Consider the following 11,755-nt stretch of genomic DNA (forward strand, 5'->3'; position numbering starts at 1 on the left):
CCGGTCCACCTAGCCTTTTCCTTTTCCTTATTTCGTCATCAGCGGGTGGGAGTTGTCGTATGACTGTTTCCGGGTTGCTGGGTGACCTTGAGCTTTAAGGAGCGAGATGGCGAGTATCTGGAGGCTGAGTGTCCTCTGCGGTGCCCGAGGAAGCCGAGGTGAGGTGTTCAGTCAGGCGAAGTTTCTTAGCACAGCTTCCCAGCTGGGGAAGCGGGTGCGGTGAGGATTCGGCTGCGGGGTGGTGAGACCTTTTGAGCAAGGAGTCCCTCCTCCTTCCCTTTGGCCACTGGAGCTCCTGCCAAAACCGTTGCCTACGGGCCCAGAAATTCAGCTGAGCGTGTATTTCTCCTGTTCTGGGCCGACGTGGTGAACCGGCAGATCTGAAAGAATTCTTTCTGGAAGCTAAAGTCCTGCTGCGGCTATTCACAAGAGCTCTTATTTTCCCTTCCCCATTCACTGTCCTTGTAATGTTCCCACTTCTTTTTTCCTCCCCATTCACTGTCCTTAGAATGAGTCGGAAAAGAGGATCTAAGTCTTAGTTCTTGGTCTTGCTCATGTTCCCTGAAGTTGGTTCAGGGAATCAATTTGGTAAGCATTGAACTGGGCACTGTAGTAAGGTTGGGATACAAATGTAAATAAAACATAGTTCTTGCTCTTCAAGACTTTTCCTTTTTATGGGGTAAACACTTATAAGCATAATTTACTATCCAACAAAAACTGTTGTGCTGTACATAAATTGTTATGCCAGTCCAGAGGGAGAATATATTTAGCTCTGTGTTTGAAAGGATTACTTTGTCTCCTGTCCCAAAGGAATTGTGTCTGATTTGAGTCTTGAGGCTAAAGAAGACCACAGGAATAAGGGCATTATAGTTAGGGCTACTGGGATAAGCAAAAGCAACGATGAAGCTGTAGGAACTGTTATGAGGGAAAATGATAAATCAGATATTATTAGAGCGTGAAGCTCAAGATGAAAATGAGAGATGAATCTGGAAAAGTGAACTGGAATCACACCATACAAGAATTTGTCTTGTATGCATTTTATGTGGAATAAAGGGGAGCCATTGAAAGATTTGACATAGATTTGCAGTTTAGATTGACTTCTTTGATAACAATGTGGTAGATGGCCATCATGGGAGATGGACAGGCTAAGACACAAGTGAAGGAGATGAAATAGGGCACTATTGCAGTAGTCCAGGCAAGGAGGGTGAGGTCCTGAACTTAGAAAGTAGTACAAGAAGGAGAAAATTGTCTGAAGAAATGCTGGGGTACATCAATTTGGCAATTGACTGAATTTAGGGAGAAAGTCCTATATAACTTCCAGATTTCTGGGTTAGTTTGAAGAGTAGCTGGATGTCATTAAAGTGGAGAACATGCAAATGGGAGACAATTTTAGATGAGAAAGTTGAAGAATGATTTTAGTTTTTGGCCTGGTGAGTTTGAGGACTATGTAGGATATCAGGTGAGAGGCCCAGCAGGGCACTTAAACTTCTAAAACTGAGAAGATATCAGGGCTGGAGATACAGAATTTGGATGTTATCCGCTTATAGGCAGTAGAAGCTGAGTGGACAGAATGGCTGGGAATGGACAAGAAGGAAGGAGAGCAATGGGCAGAGGGTAGAATACTGGGAAGACATTTAAGAGTGAATGCAGGAAGAGACTGATAATAAAATGATCAGAGAATCAAAGAGAGATCCAGGAGAAGGTTTTGCCTGAGAAAAGAAGGGAGGAAACTTATTCCCACCACTTGCATATGGCCACTTGAGATCATCAGCAACTTACCAAAGCAGCTTTGGTGGGGATAAAAATAAGTTTTTGAGTTAAAGAATGATAAGTAAGTGAGGAATTCAAGATGATTTCAATAACTCTTTAAAGAAGCATACCTAGAAAGAGGAGAAAGAGAGAAAAGAAGAGTACATGGGCATTAGTGGTGTTAGAATCAAGAGAGGTATTTTACATCAGTGGAGGGAAAATGGCCAATAGGAAGGAGAGGTTAAAGAGGTAGGAGAGAAAGTACCTTTTGTTGAGTGCTTAAACTTTCTGGGAATTATACTGAATGCCTTGCCATATTATTTAATTTTCAACAGTATTATTAAGTAAGTATTACTATTTCCATTTTGAAGATGAGGACATTGAGGTTAGAATGTCTATTTAGCTTCAGTGTTGATCATCTCACAGCTATGAAGTGGCAGAGTTGAGTTACTTAGGTCTGCCTGTTTTTTAACCAAGAGACAGGATCCCAAAGGCAGCAAATGGATGGGTTCAAGAGTGCAAGTGGAGAAATTGATCTTGAAGAGGTAAACAGTAATAGATAAACTTGCCAAACTATACAGAATTCCTTGGGGACAAAAGCTGTATCTTTTATCTTTTAATCCAGTGCAGAGCAGATGAATAAATGGAAAGTGAAAGCTATAACTGACTTTAAAAAAAAGTAAAAAATATTTATTTTTGGAGGTGGTAGGGGAAGGGAGAAAGAGGAGAGAAACCATACAAGGCAGAAACATAGGTTGGTTGCCTCTTGCATGCCCCCAACCAGGGACCTGGCTTGCAGCCCAGCCATGTAACCTGACTGGGATTCAACTGGCGACCTATTAGTGTTCAGGATGATGCCCAACCCACTGAGCCACACCAGTCAGGGCTATAATGTACTTTTTAAAAATAGTAAAAGTAAAGCCCTTTTACATAAGTAGTTTGATTGTGCAGTCTTTCTGTGGTTACTTAGTCTGACCTCACAGCAACCCAGTGAAATAGATGCTGTCCTTATTTTACATACAAGATGTTATCAACTATTTGGGTTGAAGTAGCTTGCCTATGACCATTTAAAAAGTCTGTCTGTCCTGTTACAAGAGAGGTGCTTATGATTACCCTCACATCTCTCTTCAGCTTTCCTCCGAACCCCAGTTGTCAGACCTGCTCAAATCTCAGCATTTCTCCAGGATCAACCTACGCCCGGATGGTGTGGAATACAGCACATTCACCTGTCACCGAGCCGCCATTGTATGTTTTCTCTATTGCTGCTGCTTTCTGGGCTCTGGCCATCTTCATCTGAGCTAATTATCATGTCTTTGGGAGGACTTGTCTGTGGGGGGAACTCTTCTGTCCAACTCTGTCAAATGAAAACCTGGCTTACACCTGGGGGCAGGCAATGCCAGCATGGTTGAATGATGACATTTACACGTATAAAGAACTTTCTGGTATAAGTCGTTTTAAATTTTTAAATTTTTAAAAAAAGAAAATAGCTCTGTACAAAGAGTCTGTTCAGTAGTTTAATCACTCTTATTTATTTAGCTTATGGAGAGGAGCCAGATATGAAGAATTTAGAATAGTGTACAATTTTTTAAAAGTCATGCATATTTATAGTCATAATTGTTTATTTTTATATATGTTGATATTAAAATCATGGCATTTCTTAGATGAATACTGTTTAGATATTAAAATTAGTCTTAGAAAGTCTCTAGGTGAATAGTAAGTTAGCTGTAGTATTTCCATTTTTGAAGTCTGGAAAGATCAGTATTTTACAGAGATAAAGACTTCTCTTGAGTGCTGGCTGGGTGGCTCAATGATAGTTAGAACGTCATCCCAATATGCCAGAATTGTGGGTTCAATCCCCAGTCAGGGCACATACAGACATCAACCAGTGAATGCATAAATAAGTGGAACAACAAATTGATGTTTCTCTCTCTGTTTCTCTCCATTCTTCTCTTTCTAAAATAAAAAAATAATACTGTTTTTTAAAAAAGACTTCTCTTTATTCTTATATTAGCCACTTATAGTTGAATCTGAGTTATGAGAAATCAGACAAGGGTAGTCTTCTTGCTTTTGAGAATACTTTTATCTTTGAAAAGTTTTTGTTTCTGCATTTCTTTGCTTAGTTTAGTTAGATTTAACAGAGTAGTTTTAACTTGGGGTGCATGGGACTGATGGAAAGCCCCTAAAGTTGTATTTGGAGTTTTTAATGTATGTGCCTGTGTGCATTTTTCTGGGAAGTCACTCTATCCTTTTATTAGATTCCCAAAGGGATGTGTAACCACAAAAAGATAGAGGCTCTCAAAGAAATGTCTTTAACCCATTTTGTTTTTCATTTTTTTAAAATAAGTTTTCATGTTCCATTTCTGTTTATAAGTAATGGGGCAGAACAAGGACCATGATCCTAAAAGTTGACATCAGAACTTTGCTTCTCTGAGTTGGCTGGTTTAATTTTGTCTTAGGAGGATTTTTTAAATCAATTAATTTATTTTTAGATAGAAGGGAAGGGAGGGAGAAAGAGAGGGAGAGAAACATCAATATGTGGTTGTCTCTTGTGCACCCTCTACTGGGAACCTGGCTTGCAGCCCAGGCATGTACCCTGACTGGGAATTGAACTGGCAACCCTTTGGTTACCAGGCTGGCACTCAATCCACTGAGCCACACCAGCCAGAGTTGGAGGATTTTTAATATTACCTTACTTATGATTAGAAGGTGTAAAAAAGTAATGTTTTAAAGGAATTTCTCAAGTGTCACTAACATATTCATAAAGTATCTATCCATTATATTAAAGTCCAAGATTGGTAACTCTGCAGATATTTTGTCCATCTTTTTGCCTATAAGTAAAGTGGATCTGTCTTCTAATCAACATATGCAGGTGTTGAGACACCTTGTACTAAAAAAGGGAGATAGTATCTCTTTCCATTTCTGTCTTTATCTTACCCTCTTTATGCTCAGAGTTAAGTCTTATGTGCGTACTGTTTCTTATTCCGTCAGTTTGAGTTATGTTGTGGCAGATACTAAATGAGAGAGATAGGTTTACCCCTTTGATCCTTATAAATCAGGTTTTCTCTTTCTATAGCTGGTTCTAAGGCTGCCTCTCTTCACTGGACTGGTGAGAGGGTTGTCAGTGTTTTGCTCCTGGGTCTACTTCCAGCTGCTTATTTGAATCCTTCCTCCACGATGGACTATTCCCTGGCTGCAGTCCTCACTCTCCATGGTCACTGGCAAGTACAGCAGTGCCTTCAGTATTATATTGTTTGTTCAGTGTGTTTGCTGTGAGCATGTTTTATTATTGCATGTAAGGGAGAAGTTGATTGAGATATTCAAGACCAGTTGAAAACTTTAAAAAACACATAAAATGTTTCTGTGCCTAGATATATATATCCACCTACCTGTTTGATGTCTTCACTCCCCTATAGGCATTTTGAATGTAGGATGTTATAAAACTTAAGCCCCCCCCCAGATTGTTTCCTCCAGCGCTCTTTCCCATTTGAATTAATTTCCATTCTGTTTGTTCATGACCCAAACTTGATCGTGGTCTTTGATGCCAGTCTCTTACCTGATCCCCCTTCTGTCTATTCCCAACACAGCTGCCCCACTGATCCTGTAAAAATATTAAGTCAGGTCAAGATAGTCCCCTTCTCAAAGCCATTTGTTGTCTTCTAATCATACTCAAACTAAAAATAGAATTCTTACAGTGGTCTAGGCTCCATGTGATCTGGTCCCCTGTTTCTTTATGTCCAATTACTACCTCTCTTATTCACACTGACTTCCTTGATAATTCTTGAACACAGCAGGGACACTCCAGGCCTCAAGACTTTATTTACTCTTATTGTTCCTTCTGCCCGAAACTCCTTTTCTGGTTATATAATTGGATTATTCTCTCATTTCCTTCAATCTTAAATGTCACCTTCTTATTGAAGCCTTCTCTACACTTACTCAAAATTTCAGTGTCCTTCCCAACATTCCTTATCCCTCTTTCCTGTTACATTTTTCTCAGCACTTACTAGATTCTAATATGATACATCATCTATTTATTACTTTACATATTTCTTATTCCCCCACTAGAATAAAAGCAGAGATACAGAAAATTTCAAGAATCAAATCTGTGGCTTAATGAATAATTATAAGGGTAATACCACCCGGGTCAAGAAATAGAACTTTGCCTCCTTGTCCAGAAGTCTCTTTCTTGTGTCCTATCTCTGTCATAACTGTTTGGTGTGCCTCATCAGGAGTCATCATCCTGATTTTTATAGTAGTCACTTCCTTACATTTCATCATAATTTTATCACCCAGATGTGTATCCTCTGCACTGTATCTCAGTCTTGCCCTTTTTTAAGAAAAATATGATAGAGGTTTTTGACAATTCTTGTTTGTTATTATATTTTTAGTGCCTTAGCAGTACCTGACACATAGCACTAAGTAAATACTTGTTGAGTGAATGAATTTCTAGTTTGTAATTATTTTATCCAGTTGGGTTCCTTGAGTTCATTTTATGTTGTTTTGTAAGGACAAAATGATATCGTGGATAGGGGAGGAATTTTGGATTGTTAGAACTGAAAGGACTTGGAAGAGTATCTTACTTAAGTCTGTTATTTTACAGATATGGAAACTAAACCCCAGGGAAGTTAAGTGACTTATCAGGATCATTTTCTACCTAGTGTTAAAGGGGATCTTGCTTACCTAGCTTTCTAGGGTTTGTTAGAAGAATTACCCTTTAACTACGTGGACCTATTAAAATAAAGTGTTGTAGTTGCATGTAAAATGCTAGATTACAAGTATGATAATTTTTCTCTAACATGTGTTTCTTAGAAGGAGTCATCAGGAGTCATCATCCTGATTTTTATAGTAGTCACTTCCTTACATTTCATCATAATTTTATCACCCAGATGTGTATCCTCTGCACTGTATCTCAGTCTTGCCCTTTTTAAAGAAAAATATGATAGAGGTTTTTGACAATTCTTGTTTGTTATTATATTTTTAGTGCCTTAGCAGTACCTGACACATAGCACTAAGTAAATACTTGTTGAGTGAATGAATTTCACTCAACAAGTATTAGAAGGAGATCCATCAAAATTAATGAAAAATCAAAGAGAATTCTACAGTAATACATTTTTTAATTACAATTGACCTCTTCAGTTACCTCACTAATTCTCTTTTACTTTTCATACACACAAAGAAGTGACTGGAAAGAATTGTCTTATCACTGTGCACTACCAGTTCCTCAGCATCCAGTCTCTCTTAACCCACATTAATTGGGGTTTTATCCCAGCTATTTAACTGAAGTTATTCTTACCAAAGTCACCAAAGACCTTCATTTTTCCAAATCCGGTTGTTGGTTCTCTGTCCACTTACTTTAATTCTCATCAACATTCAACTTAATTGAATATTTCTTCCTTAAATAATTTTTCTTTGGCTTTCTAGAGGCAATATACCGTGTTTTCTTCTACCCCTCCAGCTGTACCTTCTCAGTTGCATCTGCCAGCTCCTTCTCCTCTCAACTGACCTCTGAATAATAACAGTCTGAACCCTGGGGTCACTTCTTGGCCTTCTCATCAATATACTTTCCCGAGGTTAGCTCAGACTTGATATATTTTTCTCCTGAGCTGTAGACTTTTATTTCCAGTTGTGTAATCTTAGTCACTTCTATGTTTAATAGTTATCCTAAATGTAACTTTGCCAAAATCACTCTTTCACATCTCTCTTAATTTCCCCTCAAAACTTTCATTTCTCACTCCCTGGCTGGCGTGGCTCAGTGGATTGAGCGTGGGCTGCGAACCAAAGTGTCTCAGGTTCGATTCCCAGTCAGGGTACATGCCTGGGTTGCAGGCCATGATCCCCAGCAACCGCACATTGATGTTTCTCTCTCTCTCTCTATCTCCCTCCCTCCCCTCTCTAAAAATAAATAAATAAAACCTTAAAAAAAACACAAAACCTTCATTTCTCTTCTTCCCATCTCAATTAAATGTAGTTGCTTAAGCCAAAAATCCTAGGAGTCATTCTAGATATTTCTTTTTGTCCTACATCTACTCCATCAGCTCTTTCTGTTAGCTCTCTCCTTTAAACATAGCTTGACTTGTCCCTTCATACCGTCTCCCCTGTCACAAGCCTAGGCTAAGCCAACAATCTTGCCCGTAGTACTTCAATTGGCTCCTAGGTAGTTTTCTGTTTCTTTTCCTGCCCTCAGTCTCCTGCCTGCACTGTCCATTTGCCGCACAACAGCCAAAGTGATCTTTTTACAAAGTGAATTATATTCACTTAAAGAACATATACAGATGGCCGGTAAGCACATTTAAAAAGTGCTCAACATCATTTGTTATTAGAGAAATGCAAATGAAAACCATAATGAGATTCTACTGTATATCTACCAGGATGACTGTAGTCAAAAAGTTGGGCAATAACAAGTGTTTCAAGGATGTCAGAAAGTTGGAGTCCTTATATTTCTCTACTAGAAATGTAAAATGTTGCACACACTTTGGGAAATAGTTTGGAAGTTCCAGCAAAAAGCTATAGTTACCATATGACTCAAAGATTCCACTTTTAGGTGTATATCCCTCCCCCAAATTGAAAACATATGTCCCCAAACAAAAACTTACACAGTAATATTCATAGTAGTGTTATTTATAATAGCCAGAAAGTGGAGACACTCCAAATGTCTGTCAGATGATGAATAGCTAAACAGAATGTGATATATGTGACTATAGGCAGACCTCCCAGGTAGTGCGGGTTTAGTTCCAGACCACTGCAATTAAATGAATATGACAATGAAGTGAGTCACATGAGTTTTTTGGTTTCCCAGTACATATAAAATTTGCCTACACTGTATATATTGTAGTGGATTTAATGTGCAATAGCATTATGTCTAAAAAGGTATATACATTAATTAAAAAATATTTTTTGCTAAAAAATGCTAACCATTATCTGAGCCTTCAGCAAGTCATAACTTTTGTCTGGTGGAGGATCTTGCCCTGGTAATACCAAAGATCACCATAAAAAATATAATAATAATAATAATAATAATAATAATAATAATAAAGAAGAAGAAGTTTGAAATATTTTGAGGGTTACCAAAATAGGCAGAGAGAGAGTAAATGAGTAAATGCTGTTGGAAAAATGGCACCAATAGACTTACTCGATGCAGGATTGCCACAAACCACAATATGTGCAAAATGCAATAAAGAGAAGTGCAATAAAATGAGGTATGCCTGTGTCATTTGAAGGATTGAAGTACTGATACATGCCACAACATGGATGAACCTTGAAAACATTGTGCTAAGTCAAAGAAACTTGATATAAAAGGCCACATGTTATCTGATTGCATTTACATAAAATGTCCAGAGTAGGCAAATCAATACAGACAGAAAACAAATAAGTGGTTGGGTAATGGGCTGTTAGGTATAGGATTTCTTTTGGGGGTGATGAAAATGTTGCAGAATTAAATAGTAATAACATTGACAACTGTGAGCGTACTAATAGTTACTCAATTATACACTTTAAAAGGATTAATTTTATGGTATGTGAATTTTATCTAAATAAAACTGTTAATTTAAAAAAGTAAAATCAGGTCACTGTCCTCTTAAAGCACATCTGTGATTTCTCATGTATTTCAAATAAAATTCAAACTTCTTTTCATGATCTTCATGACCCTGTGTAATCTGTCCCTGTGTTCTAATTTCCACATTCTCCAACCACACTAACCTTTTTATGATTCTTCAAAGATGTCAAGGTCATTGTCACTTCTGCTTGAAATGTTCTCATTCAGGTCATGCTTTCTAAAACATTACTTCATAGCACATAGGTACTCTTTCTTTCTCCTTCACTGGAGCAAATATTCCATAAGGGCAGGGGTGCTGTCTTAGTTACTGTGCTCCCAACATCTCTAACAGGTTTTGGCATATGTCTGTTCAATGCATTCTCTTTGAATTAATGAAAAACTCTGTAGAGCATTGCTTAAGTTTTTTTTTTTAAACCAAAGATTTTGTAGATAGAGTGGCAATTAATTACTGTCTCTGATATAATAACTGGAAAATTGAATCTGAAGAATGGGAAGGCACTTTATTATATTGTTAGGAAAACTTTGACTCCTTTTTTTGGTTTATGACTTGTTGCATTTTGTACCTGATTATCTTTTTGCAGCCAAGTTATCTGTATAGTTATCTGTATAGTACGTTTTCTGACTTCATGTGTGATTTCTCATTTGTACTGTGATTTTTTTCCTTAGGGGCCTTGGACAAGTTGTTACCGACTACGTGCATGGGGATGCATTGCAGAAAGCTGCCAAGGCAGGCCTTTTAGCACTCTCAGCTTTTACTTTTGCTGGGCTTTGCTATTTCAACTATCATGATGTGGGCATCTGCAAAGCTGTTGCCATGCTGTGGAAGCTCTGACCTTTTTGACTTAATACCTTGAGAATCAATTGTGCACCTCTTTGCCTCTGCTCTGTCATGCTATTCATCTCACAGTCAGGAGGAAATAACAGATAAGTCCATTGGTGAGATAAACCTCTTCTCCTCATCACCTGATTAGTTTTGGAATTTAATCTGTGAGGCAGAGGTTTGAGAGGAATTATATCCAAGAAATTGTGGGACTGAATTCCATATTCTGGTGAGTTACTAAGGTTGTCTTCCCAGCTTCCCACAAGATTCACAGTGCAACTGAACATTATATATGAGCTTTTGCATTTTAATTGATCAAACTCTTAAAGGGAATTCAGCTTTATTACTATCAATACCTGGTCAAACTGCTATATTTGCCCTGAGAGAGATGGATAAGGGGAAAACTATTAATTCATAAGTAAAGACAGCAGAAAGTTAGGCAGCACCTGATGTTTGAAAACTTCTCCTTTGTTCAGTTGATACCAGTTACTGATGGTTATACGTCTTTGGGAATCTTTAAAGTTTGGAAATGCTGATATTTCACATTACTAATTTCTAAATTCTGGAAAACTGCCTGGAGAGCTTTTGAATATAGAGAACTTCCATGTAGGGAAGAGGTCCCTTGTATCAAAATATTACAGATTCTAAACTGAAACTTAATCTTCAAATGTATTAATTTTACTTGTCCTGAAATGTGTACAAATATAAAGCTTTAAATAATAAATTGTTATTTTCCCACTGAGACTCTTTAATGTGAAATATATTCTATGAAAATAAAGGTTTTTTAAAATAAAATTCTGTATAATAAAAATGTATTCTACTTTGTTACATATTAATAGTTCCCAGTTTTATTCAATAGAATTGAGTATCGCCTTTATAGCACTTAAACAGGATTGAGTGTTTAAATTTCCTCACGGGGCTTAGCAGTTAGGTAAATGAAACACAAAGTGCAAAAAGACTTACATGTATTAGGTAGAAATAGACTTAGTGTAAGTAGTTTGGTATGAAGAGAATTTTAGGAAGAATGAGAATTAGGTCCAGATTATGGTATTTTATGAATGCCAGCCTTTGGAATTCAAATTATGTTCTGTATGCAGTTAGCCTCATCTCTAGGGTAATTTTAAGGCATGATGGTTTGTTTCTCTCAGCAACATAGGGGAACTGGGACTTGGCACATTTCACTTGCTGAGGACCTTCCTGGGCAGCTGTTGCAAACTGTTGATGGGAAGCTGGCCAGAAGGGTAAGTGTGTTCCTGAATGGCTATACTGGTTAAAGATAAGTTCCCTTTAACATGCTCTGGCTTTGTAGGAGGTTCAGATGTGGATGAAGGGTTTAGGAAAGAGGTGATTAATTCTGTTTTCAGGTGGGTTAAAGATTTCAGAAGAGTTATGCCTGAATAGCAGTGGTTCACTCAGGAGTGGTGTTGCTGGGCCTGCCCTCCCTGGCAGGAAGGAATATTTTATTACTGACATTGTTTAGAATTGCAGTTTTGTGATGGTGATAAAAAGCAAACTGAGCCTTTGTCAATTTTATGATTTTAAAATTCTCTATAGACATTGATCCCCCTTGGTGTTGTTCTTCCTCTCACCCCAGCCCTCAGTGCACCACTACAGTAAAATGCTGCGAGGGAGTTCTC

At 37.8% G+C, this 11,755-nt stretch overlaps 1 protein-coding gene across 2 annotated transcripts; it reads left to right on the forward strand.

The window, feature by feature from the left end:
• Nucleotides 1-3: 3 nt before the first annotated feature.
• SDHD (succinate dehydrogenase complex subunit D) lies at nt 4-10,913 on the forward strand. 2 transcript variants are annotated; one of them, XM_045837864.1, is made up of 4 exons: nt 4-158; nt 2,881-2,994; nt 4,823-4,967; nt 9,965-10,913. In XM_045837864.1, the coding sequence occupies exons 1-4, from the start codon at nt 107-109 to the stop codon at nt 10,128-10,130; spliced, it is 477 nt and encodes a 158-aa protein (XP_045693820.1). In that variant the 5' UTR covers nt 4-106; the 3' UTR covers nt 10,131-10,913. The 2 variants fall into 2 exon arrangements, with proteins under 2 accessions (XP_045693820.1, XP_045693828.1); XM_045837872.1 differs by lacking the exon at nt 4,823-4,967.
• Nucleotides 10,914-11,755: the final 842 nt, after the last annotated feature.

Source organism: Phyllostomus hastatus, unplaced genomic scaffold, assembly GCF_019186645.2.
Source record: "Phyllostomus hastatus isolate PE091 unplaced genomic scaffold, TTU_PhHast_1.1 phas_contig_113, whole genome shotgun sequence".
Taxonomy (NCBI): domain Eukaryota; kingdom Metazoa; phylum Chordata; class Mammalia; order Chiroptera; family Phyllostomidae; genus Phyllostomus; species Phyllostomus hastatus.